The sequence below is a fragment of the Chanos chanos genome, chromosome 12 (genome assembly GCF_902362185.1).
Source record: "Chanos chanos chromosome 12, fChaCha1.1, whole genome shotgun sequence".
Classification (NCBI taxonomy): Eukaryota; Metazoa; Chordata; class Actinopteri; order Gonorynchiformes; family Chanidae; genus Chanos; species Chanos chanos.
Window position 1 is genome coordinate 907,501 of NC_044506.1, and position 22,500 is coordinate 930,000.

Below are 22,500 nucleotides of genomic sequence, written 5' to 3' on the forward strand. Positions count from 1 at the left end.
CTTATTACCAATGATTACTGTAAATAACTAACAACACAGGCCTGATACTTATTACCAATGATTACTGTAAATAACAAACAACACAGGCCTGATACTTATTACCAATGATTACTGTAAATAACTAACAACACAGGCCTGATACTTATTACCAATGATTACTGTAAATAACAAACAACACAGGCCTGATACTTATTACCAATGATTACTGTAAATAACAAACAACACAGGCCTGATACTTATTACCAATGATTACTGTAAATAACAAACAACACAGGCCTGATACTTATTACCAATGATTACTGTAAATAACAAACAACACAGGCCTGATACTTATTACCAATGATTACTGTAAATAACAAACAACACAGGCCTGATACTTATTACCAATGATTACTGTAAATAACTAACAACACAGGCCCTATACTTATTACCAATGATTACTGTAAATAACAAACAACACAGGCCTGATACTTATTACCAATGATTACTGTAAATAACAAACAACACAGGCCTGATACTTATTACCAATGATTACTGTAAATAACTAACAACACAGGCCCTATACTTATTACCAATGATTACTGTAAATAACAAACAACACAGGCCTGATACTAATTACCAATGATTACTGTAAATAACAAACAACACAGGCCTGATACTTATTACCAATGATTACTGTAAATAACAAACAACACAGGCCCAATACTTATTACCAATGATTACTGTAAATAACAAACAACACAGGCCTGATACTTATTACCAATGATTACTGTAAATAACAAACAACACAGGCCTGATACTTATTACCAATGATTACTGTAAATAACTAACAACACAGGCCCTATACTTATTACCAATGATTACTGTAAATAACAAACAACACAGGCCCGATACTTATTACCAATGATTACTGTAAATAACAAACAACACAGGCCCTATACTTATTACCAATGATTACTGTAAATAACAAACAACACAGGCCTGATACTAATTACCAATGATTACTGTAAATAGCAACATGCTGGACAAAACACTCACCTTTTACTGATATGTAATGACTACATGAAGTAAGGGATAATGTATAGCTATCCTGTCATCGCGAAATAAACCCCAACAGGGCGATGCAGGACTCCGATGCGAATGTGAAGTGAAATGGGTGATGTATTAAACTGAAGTGAACAGTGAAATGAAGGGTGATGTTTGTAAACTGAAGTGGGCAGTGAAATGAGGGGTGATGTGTAAACTGAAGTGGACAGTGATATGAGGGGTGATGTATTAAACTGAAGTGGGCAGTGAAATGTGGGGTGATGTTTGTAAACTGAAGTGAACAGTGAAATGAGGGGTGATGTATTAAACTGAAGTGAACAGTGAAATGAGGGGTGATGTTTGTAAAATGAAGTGGACAGTGAAATGAGGGGTGATGTGTAAACTGAAGTGGACAGTGAAATGAGGGGTGATGTATTAAACTGAAGTGGGCAGTGAAATGTGGGGTGATGTATTAAACTGAAGTGAACAGTGAAATGAGGGGTGATGTTTGTAAACTGAAGTGGGCAGTGAAATGAGGGGTGATGTGTAAACTGAAGTGGGCAGTGAAATGTGGGGTGATGTATTAAACTGAAGTGGGCAGTGAAATGTGGGGTGATGTATTAAACTGAAGTGAACAGTGAAATGAGGGGTGATGTTTGTAAACTGAAGTGGGCAGTGAAATGAGGGGTGATGTGTAAACTGAAGTGGGCAGTGAAATGTGGGGTGATGTATTAAACTGAAGTGAACAGTGAAATGAGGGGTGATGTTTGTAAACTGAAGTGGACAGTGAAATGAGGGGTGATGTATTAAACTGAAGTGGACAGTGATATGAGGGGTGATGTATTAAACTGAAGTGGGCAGTGAAATGTGGGGTGATGTTTGTAAACTGAAGTGAACAGTGAAATGAGGGGTGATGTATTAAACTGAAGTGAACAGTGAAATGAGGGGTGATGTTTGTAAACTGAAGTGAACAGTGAAATGAAGGGTGATGTTTGTAAACTGAAGTGGACAGTGAAATGTGGGGTGATGTTTGTAAACTGAAGTGGACAGTGAAATGAGGGGTGATGTATTAAACTGAAGTGAACAGTGAAATGAGGGGTGATGTTTGTAAACTGAAGTGGACAGTGAAATGTGGGGTGATGTTTGTAAACTGAAGTGGACAGTGAAATGAGGGGTGATGTTTGTAAACTGAAGTGAACAGTGAAATGAGGGGTGATGTATTAAACTGAAGTGGACAGTGAAATGTGGGGTGATGTTTGTAAACTGAAGTGGACAGTGAAATGAGGGGTGATGTATTAAACTGAAGTGGACAGTGATATGAGGGGTGATGTATTAAACTGAAGTGAACAGTGAAATGAGGGGTGATGTTTGTAAACTGAAGTGGACAGTGAAATGTGGGGTGATGTTTGTAAACTGAAGTGGACAGTGAAATGAAGGGTGATGTTTGTAAACTGAAGTGGACAGTGAAATGAGGGGTGATGTTTGTAAACTGAAGTGGACAGTGAAATGTGGGGTGATGTGTAAACTGAAGTGGACAATGAAATGAGGGGTGATGTTTGTAAACTGAAGTGGACAGTGAAATGTGGGGTGATGTATTAAACTGAAGTGGACAGTGAAATGTGGGGTGATGTTTGTAAACTGAAGTGGACAGTGAAATGAGGGGTGATGTATTAAACTGAAGTGGACAGTGAAATGAGGGGTGATGTATTAAACTGAAGTGGACAGTGATATGAGGGGTGATGTATTAAACTGAAGTGAACAGTGAAATGAGGGGTGATGTTTGTAAACTGAAGTGGACAGTGAAATGTGGGGTGATGTTTGTAAACTGAAGTGGACAGTGAAATGAGGGGTGATGTTTGTAAACTGAAGTGGACAGTGAAATGAGGGGTGATGTTTGTAAACTGAAGTGGACAGTGAAATGTGGGGTGATGTGTAAACTGAAGTGGACAATGAAATGAGGGGTGATGTTTGTAAACTGAAGTGGACAGTGAAATGTGGGGTGATGTTTGTAAACTGAAGTGAACAGTGAAATGTGGGGTGATGTATTAAACTGAAGTGGACAGTGAAATGAAGGGTGATGTTTGTAAACTGAAGTGGACAGTGAAATGAGGGGTGATGTTTGTAAACTGAAGTGAACAGTGAAATGAGGGGTGATGTTTGTAAACTGAAGTGGACAGTGAAATGAGGGGTCCAAATTCATCCCAAGGAAAAAGAAACACTGCAGTTTCGACAGTCAGCTGTATCAAAAAATCAGCCAAAAACTGCCAACAAATCGAGCTGATAGTAACCACGGTAACCATGCCAAACATCATACCTTTATGACATGTGTGTTAATGTTTCCATAGAGTCAGCCTTACCACACATGACGTTGTAAAGTTCAATGTTTTCAAAGACAGGTACTTGTGTCCTGAACTTAAAACTTGGCCCGTAGCCCAAGAAGATTGTCTGTAAGAGAAAAAGAAAGGAAAAAAGACAATGAAGTAAAAGCCGTCTGTCTCAACTACACAACTCAACTACAGATCCACACTGTACCTGCATACTGTCCATCTTGTTGTCAAACCCATGATCTCCAAAGAATCCACACATCCTGTACTCAGGTTTGACCCTAAACCAAACAAATGAAGTGAAAAGCAGGGACAGGCAACATCAGGACAAAGAACAGGTTTATCTGCTTATCCAAGAAGGGTGAAGTAGAGACTCTTGGATGAGAGGTGTAACGTCTTCAAGAATCTACAATCAAGTCCAGTTGCCCTTGACATAACCCTTGGATGACTGAGAATCTTCATGGACATGCCTATGTGGTCTCTCTGATTCATATAAAAACTAAAATAAGCCTTTCTTATTTACTTGGAAACTAAAAAACATGCCTTTCTCAATCACAAAACATCAAAAACAAGCCTTCCTTATTCACATAAAATAAAAAACAAGCCTTCCTTATTCACATAAAATCAAAAACAAGCCTTTCTCAGTCACATAAAATAAAAAACAAGCCCTCCTTATTCACATAAAATAAAAAACAAGCCTTCCTTATTCACATAAAATCAAAAACAAGCCTTTCTCAGTCACATAAAATAAAAAACAAGCCTTCCTTATTCACATAAAATAAAAAACAAGCCTTCCTTGTTCACATGAAATTGAAACGGACAGTCTGATTCACATAAAAGTGAAAGCAGGCCAGGCCACTCTCATTCACACACACACACACACACACACACACACACACACACACACACACAATCTCATTCACACACACACACACACACACACACACACACACACACACAATAACTATCTCATTCACACACACAGACACACACACACACACACAATAACTATCTCATTCACACACACACACACACATACAATAACTATCTCATTCACACACACAATAACTATCTCATTCACACACACACACACACACACACACACAATAACTATCTCATTCACACACACACAATAACTATCTCATTCACACACACACAATAACTATCAAAACAGCAGAGTCACATGCTTGTCGATTTGAGACTCTTATGTCATCACACTTCACAGTGTCGTTTTGACTCTAGCATTAGAACAGAGCTGTATAACATCAGGAGAACAGGAAATGCCGTACATGGCCACACGCCACTTCCTCTCCATGAGCAGGTGAACATCTTCGATTCGGCGGTTGTTGGCATAATGCAGTCGTTTGGGCAGGTGCTGTTTCAGATACGGCGTAAAGTGCTGATTCGGCATTTTACACTGAGAACATAAGAGCAAAGGTCAAATAAACACTCAAACAAGTGAAATCCACTTAAATAACCCTGCTCAGGGTCTTCAGAGAAAGTCGTCTAAGTCATATGCACTTACAGTTAAATTGGCCACAGTCTCTTTGGGATCATCTGAAAAAATCAAAGAAAATGAACAATAACACATATAATACAGGTTGAAATTTATTTTTATAAACATACTAAACTTTATCTACATGAAAACTGAAAATATCTATCAGTGAGAAAGAATGTAAGCTATCTAAGGTGATGAATGAGACAGTTTGGGCTTGGACCCCTCTCACAGGACATGTTGCGGTTTCTGGGGCGTAAGCGGCCTGAGGATCCCTGGATGAGAGAGAAATCGTTGGGATTCAGTCCATATGAGCTCAGGTACTCTGTCTTGTCACAGTGGGCTTCCTCCATGCCTGCAAACAGACACACAGGCTGTGCATTATGTCTTTGTGTCAGGGTACACACACACACAGGCTGTACATTATGTCTCTGTGTTAGGGCACACACACACACAGGCTGTGCATTATGTCTCTGTGTCAGGGCACACACACACAGGCTGTGCATTATGTCTTTGTGTCAGGGCACACACACACAGGCTGTGCATTATGTCTCTGTGTTAGGGTACACACACACAAAGGCTGTGCATTATGTCTTTGTGTCAGGGCACACACACACACAGGCTGTGCATTATGTCTCTGTGTCAGGGTACACACACACACAGGCTGTGCATTATGTCTCTGTGTTAGGGTACACACACACACAGGCTGTGCATTATGTCTCTGTGTCAGGGTAGACACACACACAGGCTGTGCATTATGTCTCTGTGTCAGGGTACACACACACACAGGCTGTGCATTATGTCTCTGTGTCAGGGCACACACACACAGGCTGTGCATTATGTCTCTGTGTTAGGGTACACACAGGCTGTGCATTATGTCTCTGTGTTAGGGTACACACACACACAGGCTGTGCATTATGTCTCTGTGTCAGGGCACACACACACACAGGCTGTGCATTATGTCATTGTGTCAGTGCACACATACTCCCCCATAATTACACTACAGCATTCATGTGTGCTGACCCCAAGAAAAAACTCTTATGTTTTTCCTCCACTGTTTCAGTTGTTTGAATTGGGGGTTTTTTTGTGTTTTTGTGGAATTTGTGAGATATGTAAATCAGACCTGGCTGGTGATCTCTTTGGTTAGTTGCAGAAAAATGACCTAAAAAAAAAAGGAGAAAAGATGAGAGAGAAAAGGCAGTTGGTTTACCGTGGTCCCCGACCAGGATGACGTTCACACAGCGGTGGAGGTGCATCTGCTTCAGACCATTCATCAGCTGCCCAATGATATTATCAATCTCTCTCAAAGGGTTATCCAGCTGCAGGACACACACATATGCATGCACAAGCACACACACACACGCGCGCACACAGACACGCGCGCGCATGCGCACACACACACACACACACACACACAGACAGACACTTGTTGCACTGTGGTTTTCTGAGAGAGAATACGTAGTTCTGCAGAAAGTGTGTGCTGTCTCACTTCATTACTGAGGGGCCCATGTCTGTGTCCAAACACATCAGGCTGCTCTGAATGGACAGCATACACGTAGGGTCTGAAAAAACACAACACACACACACACACACACACAGAAATCACACACATGCTGATGACTCACACACACGCACTCACACGTACATAGATGACTCACACACACACACACACACACACACACGCACACACACGACATACACACCACCTCTACTGCAGGGTTTACATGTAAAATCTGAATTTGATATCTGAGACACGAATGTGACACCTCTCTTCATCAGGCAGGTGTAGCCAGTGCAGAATTGTCAGTATCCGTCTCTCCAAAGGAATGACCCTGCAGAGAGAAGGCCATATCAGAGAGAGAAATGTCTGTTTTTAAAGGAATGGCCCTGCAGAGAGAAGGCCATATCAGAGAGAGAAATGTCTGTTTTTAAAGGGATGGTCCTGCAGAGAGAAGGCCATATCAGAGAGAGAAATGTCTGTTTTTAAAGGAATGGCCCTGCAGAGAGAAGGCCATATCAGAGAGAGAAATGTCTGTTTTTAAAGGAATGGCCCTGCAGAGAGAAGGCCATATCAGAGAGAGAAATGTCTGTTTTTAAAGGGATGGCCCTGCAGAGAGAAGGCCATATCAGAGAGAGAAATGTCTGTTTTTAAAGGGATGACAGAGGATAGTATTACAGTGGTACAGCTCTCTCTCTCTGCTCTGCCCTATAGGGCCTGATTTCACTACCTGACAGAATAATATGATTGTTAAATACTGTTTTAGAGACAGAATAATATGACTCTTAAATACTGTTTTAGAGACAGAATAATATGACTCTTAAATACTGTTTTAGAGACAGAATAATATGACTCTTAAATACTGTTTTAGAGACAGAATAATATGACTCTTAAATACTGTTTTAGAGACAGAATAATATGACTCTTAAATACTGTTTTAGAGACAGAATAATATGACTCTTAAATACTGTTTTAGAGACAGAATAATATGACTTAAATAATGCTTTAGTGACTGAATAATATGACTCTTAAATACTGTTTTAGTGACAGAATAGAGTTTTCTGGTAATATTGTCAACTTTTCACTCTTACCTACATCTGTTTCTAAATATTTCTCTCTTTATATTTCTCATATATTTGTTTTCTTGTTCCTGACTAATTTTACCTCCTTTGTGACACACACACACACACACACACACACTTGTTGAATCTGCACATGCTCACACAGCTCACTCACACACCAGCTCACTCCCCCAGTCAGACCGACGTCATGAGCTCCACAGCTGACAAAAACAATGGGTTCTGTGTGTGTGTGTGTGTGTGCGTGTGTGTGTGTCTGTGTGTGTGTGTGTGTGTGTGTGTGAGAGAGAGAGAGAGAGAGAGAGAGAGAGAGTTCTGTGTGTGTGTCTGTGTGTCTGTGTGTGTGTGTGTGTGTGTGTGTGAGAGAGAGAGTGAGAGAGAGAGAGAGAGAGAGAGAGAGAGAGAGAGAGAGAGAGAGAGTTCTGTGTGTGTGAGTGTGTGTGTGTGTGTCTGTGTGTGTGTGTGTGTCTGTGTGTGTGTGTGTGTGTGTGTGAGAGAGAGAGAGAGAGAGAGAGAGAGAGAGAGAGAGAGAGTTCTGTGTGTGTGTGAGAGAGAGAGAGAGAGACAGAGAGAGAGAGAGTTCAGTGCGTTTGTATGTGTGTGGGAGAGAGAGAGAGAGAGAGTTCTGAGTGTGTGAGTGTGTGTGTGTGTGTGTGTGTGTGTGTGTGTGTGTGTGTGTGTGTGTGTGGGAGGTCTTTATCTGGAACACAGAGATCTGCATGAGCCCCTCCGCGCATGTCCATGCAGATTACACAGGCCAGGAGCCAAGCCTGGTCCTGCTACCCAATGGAACTCAGTACAAAATATCACAAATCATTTGTACGGCACATTAAAGAAACACTAGGCTGAAATATGACCTCAGACACACCCAAGTGTGTTGGGAAACTCACCAGGGCCAGAAAAAGGTTCCTGCTTTCACTCCCTGATTCTCAGCCGTGATCCAGATCTGAGGGTGGCATTTGGAAATATACTGACGTCAGTTCACAAGCTAAACACATGCAACTAAAGCCCTGTCATTCAAAAACAAACGCTTAACCTTAGAACATGCCGCAGTCAAAGGTCCCTGTCCAGCCAATGCCAGCACAGTTACCTCTCTCAGAGCCCGAAGGTGAGCTCTCCTGTTTTACAATAATATCTCTCCATCGTTCAGAAAACAAATTCTTTTTTCAGCATTACTGAGGAGCATTTGGTATTTCTTTTAATAACAAAGAGGACAACAGTGCTAGTGAAACTCCAGTTTGCCGTGAGCCTGAGGGTCTGCCAGTAAACATCACTGGAGCAGAATGAATGTGATTATGTATTGTAGCCCTTTCAGCAATCACCGAGTGGAGAGCGTAGATGCTACGCTAATGACCTGGTTTTTTCATTCAGTGGTGTGTACAAATGCTACGCTAATGACCTGGTTTTTTCATTCAGTGGTGTGTACAAATGCTACGCTAATGACTTGGTTTTTTCATTCAGTGGTGTGCACAAATGCTACGCTAATGACTTGGTTTTTTCATTCAGTGGTGTGCACAAATGCTACGCTAATGACTTGGTTTTTTCATTCAGTGGTGTGCACAAATGCTACGCTAATGACTTGGTTTTTTCATTCAGTGGTATGCACAAATGCTACGCTAATGACTTGGTTTTTTGTTTGAGCGGGCTAGGACAGAGTGTGGGCAATAGTATAGACACTCACAGGCTGTCCCCCCCACCAGCGATGGTTCAGTTTCTCTCTGCCACGGAGATTGAAGTTGGCCTCAAACACAGGGTCATGCATGGTGTTTCCCACAATTCCATGTGACTCTGGATACAGACCCTAACGACACAACACACAAGAGTAAATCACAAGAGTAAAATTTTGTTTTGTTTGTGAGTTGAACTGGCTGGGAAGTGGTTTTGAGTTTAATATTTTGTGAGAGAATTTATGTCTAACATACCGTGGCCAGTGTGTAGAGATTGGGGAAGGTTTTGGAGGGGTACATTGGTCTCATATGAGTTGCATGAGTTCCACATGTTCCTTTGGGCAACACATTGAAATTGGATTTTTACTATATTACATCCAGACTTCATGATGAGCAGGATTTCTGGCAACAGCAAACACACCAGGCTCTCTGACTGCAGATAATGACTCAACATATAACCACAAAATGGGACAAACAGAGGAGCATTAATGTAAAGTGATACTTTAGGGGGAAAAAACATGAAACCATCATTGGAAACAGATGGTACTCTCTGATAAAGATGGTTTACAATGATAAAGATGGTACTCTCTGATACAGATGGTACACTCTGATAAAGATGGTACACAATGATACAGATGGTACTTTCTGATACAGATGGTACACTCTGATAAAGATGGTACACTCTGATACAGAAGGTACACTCTGATAAAGATGGTACTTTCTGATACAGATGGTACACTCTGATACAGATGGTACACTCTGATAAAGATGGTACTTTTTGATACAGATGGTACACTCTGATACAGATGGTACTTTCTGATACAGATGGTACACTCTGATACAGATGGTACTTTCTGATACAGATGGTACACTCTGATACAGATGGTACACTCTGATATAGATGGTACACTCTGATAAAGATGGTACACTCTGATACAGAAGGTACACTCTGATACAGATGGTACTTTCTGATACAGATGGTACACTCTGATACAGATGGTACACTCTGATAAAGATGGTACTTTCTGATACAGATCGTACACTCTGATAAAGATGGTACTTTCTGATACAGATGGTACACTCTGATACAGATGGTACACTCTGATACAGATGGTACACTCTGATAAAGATGGTACACTATGATACAGATGGTACACTCTGATACAGATGGTACACTCTGATAAAGATAGTACTTTCTGATACAGATCGTACACTCTGATAAAGATGGTACTTTCTGATACAGATGGTACTTTCTGATACAGATGGTACACTCTGATAAAGATGGTACACTCTGATACAGATGGTACACTCTGATACAGATGGTACTTTCTGATACAGATGGTACACTCTGATACAGATGGTACACTCTGATAAAGATGGTACACTCCGATAAAGATGGTACATTCTACATCAGTATCATAGGAAATGGGGGGTTTCATACTTAATTTCTCAATGTTGGGAATGATAGTTTTTCCTTTCTTCAGGTAGGAGGCACGAAATCCATCCAGAGACAGCATTATGAGGGGGGGTCGAACAAGGCTGCGCGGAATACATGCAAATTAATAACCACAATTGCATACAACTGTCATTCACTAGTAACACATTTTCTCCTGCAAAAATCCTCTTATTCTGGGGAACCAGATCGTAGAATCATGACTCCTTTTATAAACACCACCTGTGACGCCTAATGTCAGAACATTCTGGAATGAGATCTGCCTGATATCCATTTTGTGTTTTCAAGCTGTAGAGTGACTTGCGTTTTTTTGGTGAAGACCACTACCACTCTGATGACAGCTTTGATCACACCATGTACAGGTGTGTTCTACAGACATTACATACATACTCACCCTGCAGGACATTCTGGGCTCTCGATCTCTTCACAGTCTCCCTCTACCCAGGCACTCTCACCTGCATCAGACCCCACGAACACATACTGAACAAACTACTGAAACAGCACATAAACACATACTGAACAAACTACTGAAACAGCACATAAACACACACTGAACAAACTACTGAAACAGCACATAAACACATACTGAACAAACTACTGAAGCAGCACATAAACACATACTGAAGAAACTACTGAAACAGCACATAAACACATACTGAACAAACTACTGAAACAGCCCACAAACACACACTGAACAAATTATTGAAACAGCACATAAATACATACTAAACAAACTACTGAAACAGAACATAAATACATACTGAACAAACTACTAAAACAGTGAAAAAGACAAACTATTCAAACAGAACATAAGCACCTATAAAAGAACAAAGTAAACAAGTTGCTGAACCATTACTTAAAAGTCTATAGAATGAGAGCTCCTCCTGAAAGAAACTACAGAATTATCAGGCAAACAGATCTACACATTCAGTCCATGAAACAGATCACTGGGTACAATACAGACAACACAGACAGACAACAGTGTGGAACGTAGCAGATGTAGCTTTGAGGTTGGATCTCCATGCAGGGTGTTTTGAAGGGGGGGGGTGGGGGGGGGGGGGGTCTCTGTGCAGGGTGTTTTGGGGGGGGGTCTCTGTGCAGGGTGTTTTGGGGGGGGTCTCTGTGCAGGGTGTTTTGAGGGGGGTGTTCTGTGCAGGGTGTTTTGAGGGGGGGGTCTCTGTGCAGGGTCTTTTGGGGGGGGGCATTCTGTGCATGGTGCTTTGAGGGGGGTGTTCTGTGCAGCGTGTTTTGAGGGGGGCATTCTGTGCATGGTGTTTTGGGGGGGGGGTCGGTGTAGGGTGTTTTGGGGGGGGGTCTCTGTGCAGGGTGTTTTGGGGGGGGGGGGTCATTCTGTGCAGGGTGTTTTGAGGGGGGTGTTCTGTGCATGGTGTTTTGAGGGGGGGTCTCTGTGCAGGGTCTTTTGGGGGGGTTATTCTGTGCAGGGTGTTTTGGGGGGGGGGTTATTCTGTGCAGGGTGTTTTGGGGGGGGGGTTATTCTGTGCATGGTGTTTTGAGGGGGGGTCTCTGTGCATGGTGTTTTAAGGGGGGGGGGTCTCTGTGCATGGTGTTTTAAGGGGGGGTCTCTGTGCAGGGTGTTTTGAGGGGGGGTCTCTGTGCAGGGTGTTTTGAGGGGGGGTCTCTGTGCAGGGTCTTTTGGGAGGGGCATTCTGTGCAGGGTGTTTTGAGGGGGGGGTCTCTGTGCAGGGTGTTTTGAGGGGGGGTCTCTGTGCAGGGTCTTTTGGGGGGGGCATTCTGTGCAGGGTGTTTTGAGGGGGGGGGTCTCTGTGCAGGGTGTTTTGAGGGGGGGTCTCTGTGCATGGTGTTTTGAGGGGGGTGCTCTGTGCATGGTGTTTTAAGGGGAGGGGTCTCTGTGCAGGGTGTCTTGAACAGGGGTCTCTGTGCAGGGTGTTTTGAGGGGGGTGTTCTGTGCATGGTGTTTTGAGGGGGGGTCTCTGTGCAGGGTCTTTTGGGGGGGGCATTCTGTGCATGGTGCTTTGAGGGGGGTGTTCTGTGCAGGGTGTTTTGAGGGGGGGTCTCTGTGCAGGGTGTTTTGAGGGGGGCATTCTGTGCATGGTGTTTTGGGGGGGGGTTCGGTGTAGGGTGTTTTGGGGGGGGGTCTCTGTGCAGGGTGTTTTGGGGGGGGGGGTCATTCTGTGCAGGGTGTTTTGAGGGGGGTGTTCTGTGCAGGGTGTTTTGAGGGGGGGTCTCTGTGCAGGGTCTTTTGGGGGGGGCTTCTGTGCAGGGTGTTTTGGGGGGGGGTTATTCTGTGCAGGGTGTTTTGGGGGGGGGTTATTCTGTGCAGGGTCTTTTGAGGGGGGGTCTCTGCGCAGGGTGTTTTGGGGGGGGCATTCTGTGCAGGGTGTTTTGAGGGGGGGGTCTCTGTGCAGGGTGTTTTGAGGGGGGGTCTCTGTGCAGGGTGTTTTGAGGGGGGGTCTCTGTGCAGGGTCTTTTGGGGGGGGCATTCTGTGCATGGTGTTTTGAGGGGGGGGTCTCTGTGCAGGGTGTTTTGAGGGGGGGTCTCTGTGCAGGGTGTTTTGAGGGGGGGTCTCTGTGCAGGGTGTTTTGAGGGGGGTGTTCTGTGCATGGTGTTTTAAGGGGGGGGTCTCTGTGCATGGTGTTTTAAGGGGGGGTCTCTGTGCAGGGTGCTGAAGACAAAGGTGGGTTGCCCTGAGAGGCTCTCTCACCTTTACACAAGGCTTTAAAGTTGGTACAGCAGTCGCCTTTCTGCAGACAGTCCTCTGAGCACTGACAGGCATACTCTTCATTCCGACTCTCTCCACACCGGTCTTCAGTACACTGAAAGCCTCCAGCTATCACACACACACACACACACACACACACACACTATTTCTCAGTCATGCTCAAGGTACTCTCCAGAAAAACATGTGTGTGTGTGTGTGTGTGTGTGTGCATGTGTGTGTGCATGCGTGCGTGTGTGTGTGTGTGTGTGTGACTGACCAGTTTTTAGACACTGTTCGTCGAAATCAGTGCAGCAGCTGTAGTAGGTCTTACAGAGGTTGTCACAGCGACAGAGTGGAGGTTCCTCCTCCTTCAACTCAAAGCAGCGATCTTTACATGACCCCTTCAAATCTAAAACAACTGCACACAGAAATACACATGACCACACGCAACTACACAACCACATACATAAGCTTACACAGCACCACACACCACTGCAAAACAGCACACACACACGCACACACACAAACGCACATGCACACAACCGCTCACCATCAGTCATAATCTCTCTCTCTCACACGCATACACACACACAAGGTGCACACGCACACACACAGACACACACACATGCATACACATACGCACACTCAAACAATATGCACACACACACACGCACACCTGTCTCCTGACATGCTATGTTTTTACAATGTACAGTATTAAAAGCTCAAATGAATAAAAAAACACTTATTACTCACTAAAGTCAGTTTTAAAAAAGACTGAATGAACACAAAAAATAGCAAGTTACAAAAAGAGACAACGACTCACTGTTTGTGTGTACTGCTGGCTCATCCTTCTCTCCTGGCTGTGCAGCCTGAAAGACATATCCATTCACCAGCTCCACAGCATTCAGCAGAGACAGCACTGCAGTTATCTAAGAGAAACAGAGGGAGAGAACACTGTAACTATCTGACACAAACAGAGAGAACACTTTACCACCTCACACAAACAGAGAGAACACTGTGACCATCTGACACAGAGAGAACACTGTGACCATCTGACACAAACAAAGAGAACACTGTGACCATCTGACACAGAGAAAACACTGTGACCATCTGACACAAACAAAGAGAGCACTGTACCACCTGACACAAACAAAGAGAACACTGTGACCATCTGACACAGAGAGGACACTGTGACCATCTGACACAAACAGAGAGAACACTTTACCACCTCACACAAACAGAGAGAACACTGTGACCATCTGACACAAACAGAGAGAACACTGTGACCATCTCACACAAACAGAGAGAACACTGTGACCATCTGACACAAACAGAGAGAACACTGTGACCATCTGACACAGAGAGGACACTGTGACCATCTGACACAAACAGAGAGAACACTGTGACCATCTGACACAGAGAGAACACTGTGACCATCTGACACAGAGAGAACACTGTGACCATCTGACACAAACAAAGAGAACACTGTGACTATCTGACACAAACAAAGAGAACACTGTGACCATCTGACACAAACAGAGAGAACACTGTGACCATCTGACACAAACAGAGAGAACACTGTACCACCGGACACAGAGAGAACACTGTGACCATCTGACACAAACAAAGAGAACACTGTGACCATCTGACACAGAGAGAACACTGTGACCATCTGACACAAACAGAGAGAACACTGTGACCATCTGACACAAACAGAGAGAACACTGTACCACCTGACACAGAGAGAACACTGTGACCATCTGACACAAACAAAGAGAACACTGTACCACCTGACACAGAGAGAACACTGTGACCATCTGACACAGAGAGAACACTGTGACCATCTGACACAGAGAGAACACTGTGACCATCTGACACAAACAGAGGGAACACTCTACAGTGACAGATAGAGAAGTCCACTTTCTCCTAAGGCCACTGTCTCTCCAAAAGACAAAAACTGGTGTGTAACAGTACAAAAACAGTTCAAGGTTTCAGGTATAATTTAGTGAACCTGCAAAATGAGGGAAAATGAGCAGTTCTGCTTTGTAAAAATGGAATTTCTTGTGACTAGAACTCTACAGTGACATTTGGCATGCACATTGCTTTGTGAAAAGAAAGTTAAAAAAAAGCAAGGTTATGTACCTGTTTTAAAAACATTCAGGGACTGGAAAAGACTGTGGTCTATATTAATTATTGATTTTTACTTTTTATTTATTGTTTATCATGTTTTCTTCTTTGAGGCACAAGGGGACAATGTAGTCTGCATTTTGTCATGTCAATGGGAAAATAAGGTCAACACAGGAACTGTAAGCCACTGAAAAGTAATATTCACAGAACTCAAACCCAGACACAGAGCATTTCACTATGAACATATGTATTGTTACAACTCTACAGAACTCTTACCATCCTTTAACTCAGACATGACCCAACACTTACACTAATACCACACTCAGTATGACTTTACTAAACCATCGTAATAATACCACACTCAGTATGACTTTACTCAACACCCGTAATAATACCACACTCAGTATGACTTTACTCATCACTCATAATAATACCACATTCAGTATGACTTTACTAAACCATCGTAATAATACCACACTCAGTATGACTTTACTAAACGATCGTAATAATACCACACTCAGTATGACTTTACTCAACACTCATAATAATACCACAATCAGTATGACTTTACTCAACACTCATAATAACACCACACTCAGTATGACTTTACTCAGCATTTACACTAATACAACACTCAGTATGACTTTACTCAACACTCATAATAACACCACACTCAGTATGACTTTACTCAGCATTGACACTAATACAAAACTCAGTATGACTTTACTCAACACTCATAATAACACCACACTCAGTATGACTTTACTCAACATTTACACTAATACACACTCAGTATGACTTTACTCAACATTTACACTAATACAACACTCAGTATGACTTTACTCAACATTTACACTAATACCACACTCAGTATGACTTTACTCAACATTTACATTAATACCACACTCAGTATGACTTTACTCAACATTTACACTAATACAACACTCAGTATGACTTTACTCAACATTTACACTAATACAACACTCAGTATGACTTTACTCAACATTTACACTAATACAACACTCAGTATGACTTTACTCAACATTTACACTAATACCACACTCAGTATGACTTTACTCAACACTCATAATAACACCACATTCAGTATGACTTTACTCAACATTTACACTAATACAGCACTCAGTATGACTTTACTCAACATTTACACTAATACCACACTCAGTATGACTTTACTCAACATTTACACTAATACAGCACTCAGTATGACTTTACTCAACACTCATAATAACACCACACTCAGTATGACTTTACTCAACACTCATAATAACACCACACTCAGTATGACTTTACTCAACATTTACATTAATACCACACTCAGCATGACTTTACTCAACACTCATAATAATATCACACTCAGTGTGACTTTACTCAACATTTACATTAATACCACACTCAGTATGACTTTACTCAACATTTACATTAATACCACACTCAGTATGACTTTACTCAACATTTACATTAATACCACACTCAGTATGACTTTACTCATCACTCATAATAATACCACACTCAGTATGACTTTACTCAACATTTACACTAACACCACACTCAGTATGACTTTACTCAACATTTACATTAATACCACACTCAGTGTGACTTTACTCAACATTTACATTAATACCACACTCAGTATGACTTTACTATGAGTCCCATACCTGCCTCAGTCTCACACTCGCAGCATCAGTCAGTCCAGGAGCTACAGATGTTCATATTCACACCACTTTAACACATCCTGGGTGCAGCTGCACTGTATTTAGGTACTATGTGTTTGGCTCCCTGGAACTGTGTTCATATTCTCTGTGTTAGGGGACTGTAGAACTGCATTTACATCCCTTGTGTTAAGGCACTGTGGAATTGTATCTATGGTCTGTGTGCTAAGGTCTATGGAGATGTATTTCTGTACTGAGTGGTAGATTTCTGGAGTTGTGTTTATGTTCTATATGTGAAAGGACTGAGGAAATCGTGCTTACTTCCTATTTGTTAAGGGACAGTGGAATTGTGTTTATATCCTCTGTGTTAAGATTTTTTTATAATTGTGTTAGTTTTCTGTGTGGTAAGGGATAGCAGAGTTCATAATCTAGGCTGACAGTGATGATCTGTGTGTGAATTTATCTGTTTGTCTTCCTTCGTTTTTGTGCTGTTACCTTTGAGTCCTCATGTGCATTCCGTTGTCAGTGTCACTGACAAAGACTCTTAATTACTTAATATCGTTTTATCATTGTCTCGCATTGTCGCTTAAAGTCAAACCTTAGAGCAGTCAGCAGAGGTAAAATTATTTTGTCCTTGATTTTGTCAAACGGCCTGCGCTACTGTGTAAGTCACATGTTCTCTCATGATTGTCTAACGCTCTGCTGTGCTGGAGCGCTATCCCTAACCCAGACGCAAAATCACACGCTCAGTTACTGAAACATACTGCACTAAAACCGCAAAACAGTTCTATTCATGCCTGTCATTATCAAAATATAACTATGTTCGAACTCCGGGACGTAAGCTTCAGTCTTACTTTTAAGTATTTCGTTTAAGCAGTATGCACCACAGGGGAGCATATGTAATGCCAGATAACATATGTACCCCCAATGGACAACAACAACAGCCTCTAATCATTCAAATATTAATGATTAATTGGATATGTGGTGAGACCCCGGGCCCGACGAACAAACGTGTGTATCTCTTTAAATGACAGTGTCCGTCCACAGATTAATTATTTATTGGTCTCTTCTAATCCGACACAGGAGCGTTTGGTTGCCAACGGTTTTTAGGTCGTGTGCTGAGGGCTAAAAAAAAGAGAGAGAGAGAGAGAAAGAGAGAGAGAGAGAGAGAGAGATAATCGAATAGCAAGAGAGAATTTGTGAGCAAATTGGAGGCCCGCTTGCGAAATCAGTCCTGGCTTTGCAGATTCAAAGTACAAGTCAGATATTTTCATTAGTCAATACTATCCTTTGATATGCGCATTTCATACACTTCTACTGATTTAATCTGTTCTGCGGCAAAATAAAATGAACGCGCTAGTCTTACCGTACCAAATTTCCCAGTAACATGTTGCAGAACCTCCTTTGAGCATTCCAAAAAATCTCCTAATTCCGACCGCTGTGAAAACTTCTGACCGTGCTGTAGCGGGTGGTTCGGCGCGGGTCTGGACGCAGCGCTCTTGTTTACTTTTCTTCAATGTGCGCTTTGCTGAGAGCCAACGCGGATGAGGTAATGACCACAGTGATCCCCTGGGACAGTTGTGCTAGTCGCAGAGAGTGATGCTGGATACAACGGTCAGCATTTAACTCCACAGGCTCCACGAGAGTATCACACCTACGCGTATACCATAGATAGAGAGTATACACACCCACTCACACACCCGCGCGCGCGCACGTACAGAGAGAGACAGGGAGAGAGAGAGAGCAGAACAGAAATGATTGATTATTGCTGATAAAAAGGTTTACATTGAAACGAATGTTTTGCAGTTAGCCCAAATACATGACTGTCGCATCCTTCTACTGTTTCTTCATTGGTACATTTAGCAGTAACTACTGGTAAATATGTTTGCTTTTTACAGACTTATTTTCATTAGGCAAATCTGTCGTGTGTCTGCAACTGCCCTACTCACAGACTCAAGATTTCACATACATTAAGAGTTATTAAACATTTTTCTATCATGCAAAAATTTTCTTCTGTATATGTGTATTCTGGGCTCTGAGACTCTAAAAACTAGTTCTCCCCTTTGACTAATATAATGTTATTATCCACAGCAATCATAAAATCATGATCGCACAGCACTCCTTCCTACACAGTAAAGAAGTTCTTGATATTATACTCCCCCCAGTGAAGTGGTCACTAACACCTGGTCCGTGTGGGTGGGCGGTGTTCGACAGATCAGCTGAGTGAAGACTACCCAGTGGTAACAGCAACAAAGAACCTGTAAAATATGTACAGAATACCCAGAAACTCAGGGAGAAAGAGAGAGAGAGAGAGAGAGGTGTACTGACTGCTGTGTTTACCCAGGATTCCTGGGAATGTCACAACACACTGGGAACAGTTACTCAACCTCAGTTTCCCTCAAGGTTGTTCCGGTAAGAGTGGAGTCCAAACAGGCTATACTACATGTTCTCAGCTCAAACACTGACTCACTCTGACATTTCACCTCTCTGGCACTCACTAACCAGGCAGGGCAGCGGTTTAGAGGTAAGGAAACAGGACCAGCAGTCAGAGGGCAGGAGGTCTGATTCCTGACAGAGCAGAAAAATAATGAATGTAGCAGAGAAATGGCTGCTGAAAATGCCCTCTGTGCCGCTGAGGCTGCTTTTAAACAGAGGGCATATTGTCTACTACCGTCTCATTCTGTAGAGTGACTCACCCTGTGATCTCAGCTACATCAAATCTCCCCATACAGATACAGGAATGTAGTCTCACAGATACAGGAATGTAATATCACAGATACAGTAATGTAGTGTCACAGATACAGGAATATAAAATGTAATGTTGCAAACATAGGATTGTAACATCACAGATACAGCAGTGTAGTGTTACAGATACAGCAGTGTAGTGTTACAGATATGGGAATGTAATGTTACAAATATAGGATTGTAACATCACAGATACAAGAATGTAATATTACAGATACAACAATGTAGTGCTACAGATACAGCAGTGTAGTGTTACAGATACAGCAGTGTAGTGTTACAGATACAGCAGTGTAGTGTTACAGATACAGTAATGTAGTGTTACAGATACAGCAGTGTAGTGTTACAGATACAGGAACAAAGCACAAGACAAATCACCTCTGGAACACAGACAGGAAGAAAGAAAGCACCTGTGTGACACAGACAGGAAGAAAGAAAGCACCTGTGTGACACAGACAGGAGGAAAGAAAGCACCTGTGTGACACAGACAGGAAGAAAGAAAGCACCTGTGTGAGACAGACAGGAGGAAAGAAAGCACCTGTGTGACACAGACAGGAAGAAAGAAAGCACCTGTGTGACACAGACAGGAAGAAAGAGAGCACCTCTGTGACACAGACAGGAAGAAAGAAAGCACCTGTGTGAGACAGACAGGAAGAAAGAAAGCACCTGTGTGACACAGACAGGAAGAAAGAGAGCACCTCTGTGACACAGACAGGAAGAAAGAAAGCACCTGTGTGAGACGGATAGGAAGAAAGAAAGCACCTGTGTGACACAGACAGGAAGAAAGAGAGCACCTCTGTGACACAGACAGGAGGAAAGAAAGCACCTGTGTGACACAGACAGGAAGAAAGAAAGCACCTGTGTGACACAGACAGGAAGAAAGAAAGCACCTGTGTGACACAGACAGGAAGAAAGAAAGCACCTGTGTGACACAGACAGGAAGAAAGAGAGCACCTCTGTGACACAGACAGGAGGAAAGAAAGCACCTGTGTGACACAGACAGGAAGAAAGAAAGCACCTGTGTGACACAGACAGGAAGAAAGAAAGCACCTCTGTGACACAGACAGGGGGAAAGAAAGCACCTGTGTGACACAGACAGGAGGAAAGAAAGCACCTGTGTGACACAGACAGGAAGAAAGAAAGCACCTGTGTGACACAGACAGGAAGAAAGAAAGCACCTGTGTGACACAGACAGGAGGAAAGAAAGCACCTGTGTGACACAGACAGGAAGAAAGAAAGCACCTCTGTGAGACAGACAGGAAGAAAGAAAGCACCTGTGTGACACAGACAGGAAGAAAGAAAGCACCTCTGTGACACAGACAGGGAGAAAGAAAGCACCTGTGTGACACAGACAGGAAGAAAGAAAGCACCTGTGTGACACAGACAGGAAGAAAGAAAGCACCTGTGTGACACAGACAGGAAGAAAGAAAGCACCTCTGTGAGACAGACAGGAGGAAAGAAAGCACCTGTGTGACAAAGACAGGAAGAAAGAAAGCACCTGTGTGAGACAGACAGGGAGAAAGAAAGCACCTGTGTGAGACAGACAGGAGGAAAGAAAGCACCTGTGTGACACAGACAGGGAGAAAGAAAGCACCTGTGTGACACAGACAGGAAGAAAGAAAGCACCTGTGTGAGACAGACAGGAAGAAAGAAAGCACCTGTGTGACACAGACAGGAAGTAAGAAAGCACCTCTGTGAGACAGACAGGAAGAAAGAAAGCATCTGTGTGACACAGACAGGAGGAAAGAAAGCACCTGTGTGACACAGACAGGAAGTAAGAAAGCACCTCTGTGAGACAGACAGGAAGAAAGAAAGCACCTGTGTGAGACAGACAGGAAGAAAGAAAGCACCTGTGTGACACAGACAGGAGGAAAGAAAGCACCTCTGTGACACAGACAGGGAGAAAGAAAGCACCTGTGTGACACAGACAGGAAGAAAGAAAGCACCTGTGTGACACAGACAGGGAGAAAGAAAGCACCTCTGTGAGACAGACAGGAAGAAAGAAAGCACCTGTGTGACACAGACAGGAAGTAAGAAAGCACCTCTGTGAGACAGACAGGAAGAAAGAAAGCACCTGTGTGACACAGACAGGGAGAAAGAAAGCACCTGTGTGACACAGACAGGAAGTAAGAAAGCACCTGTGTGACACAGACAGGAAGAAAGAAAGCACCTGTGTGAGACAGACAGGAAGAAAGCACCTGTGTGACACAGACAGGAGGAAAGAAAGCACCTGTGTGAGACAGACAGGAAGAAAGAAAGCACCTGTGTGACACAGACAGGAAGAAAGAAAGCACCTGTGTGACACAGACAGGAAGAAAGAAAGCACCTGTGTGACACAGACAGGAGGAAAGAAAGCACCTGTGTGACACAGACAGGGAGAAAGAAAGCACCTGTGTGACACAGACAGGAAGAAAGAAAGCACCTGTGTGAGACAGACAGGAAGAAAGAAAGCACCTGTGTGACACAGACAGGGAGAAAGAAAGCACCTGTGTGACACAGACAGGGAGAAAGAAAGCACCTGTGTGACACAGACAGGAAGAAAGAAAGCACCTGTGTGACACAGACAGGAAGAAAGAAAGCACCTCTGTGACACAGACAGGGAGAAAGAAAGCACCTGTGTGAGACAGACAGAGAGAAAGACTGCTTTGACTCCGGGCACAGAGTGAAATTCTGCTGTAATGCTGAAAACATGATTGTATTCGTAGCACCCATGGCCTGATTAGTGTCCGAGGTCATGT

General features: G+C 42.9%; 1 protein-coding gene across 1 annotated transcript in view; it reads right to left on the minus strand.

Annotated features, from left to right (window-relative positions):
- Positions 1 to 19,117, minus strand: part of enpp2l (ectonucleotide pyrophosphatase/phosphodiesterase 2-like) — a 33,905-nt gene extending 14,788 nt beyond the window's left edge. Inside the window, exons 1-17 of the mRNA XM_030788964.1 lie at positions 18,392 to 19,117; positions 14,047 to 14,152; positions 13,501 to 13,641; positions 13,227 to 13,352; positions 10,937 to 10,997; positions 10,531 to 10,628; positions 9,345 to 9,424; positions 9,104 to 9,223; positions 8,313 to 8,368; positions 6,612 to 6,677; positions 6,335 to 6,407; positions 6,056 to 6,164; positions 5,078 to 5,200; positions 4,876 to 4,907; positions 4,640 to 4,767; positions 3,559 to 3,631; positions 3,384 to 3,471 (exon numbers count right to left, since the gene is read on the minus strand). Coding sequence (XP_030644824.1) covers positions 3,384 to 3,471; positions 3,559 to 3,631; positions 4,640 to 4,767; positions 4,876 to 4,907; positions 5,078 to 5,200; positions 6,056 to 6,164; positions 6,335 to 6,407; positions 6,612 to 6,677; positions 8,313 to 8,368; positions 9,104 to 9,223; positions 9,345 to 9,424; positions 10,531 to 10,628; positions 10,937 to 10,997; positions 13,227 to 13,352; positions 13,501 to 13,641; positions 14,047 to 14,152; positions 18,392 to 18,409 — 1,498 coding nt within the window. The 5' untranslated portion in view covers positions 18,410 to 19,117. The remainder of the gene's footprint in view (positions 1 to 3,383; positions 3,472 to 3,558; positions 3,632 to 4,639; positions 4,768 to 4,875; positions 4,908 to 5,077; positions 5,201 to 6,055; positions 6,165 to 6,334; positions 6,408 to 6,611; positions 6,678 to 8,312; positions 8,369 to 9,103; positions 9,224 to 9,344; positions 9,425 to 10,530; positions 10,629 to 10,936; positions 10,998 to 13,226; positions 13,353 to 13,500; positions 13,642 to 14,046; positions 14,153 to 18,391) is intronic.
- Positions 19,118 to 22,500: the final 3,383 nt, after the last annotated feature.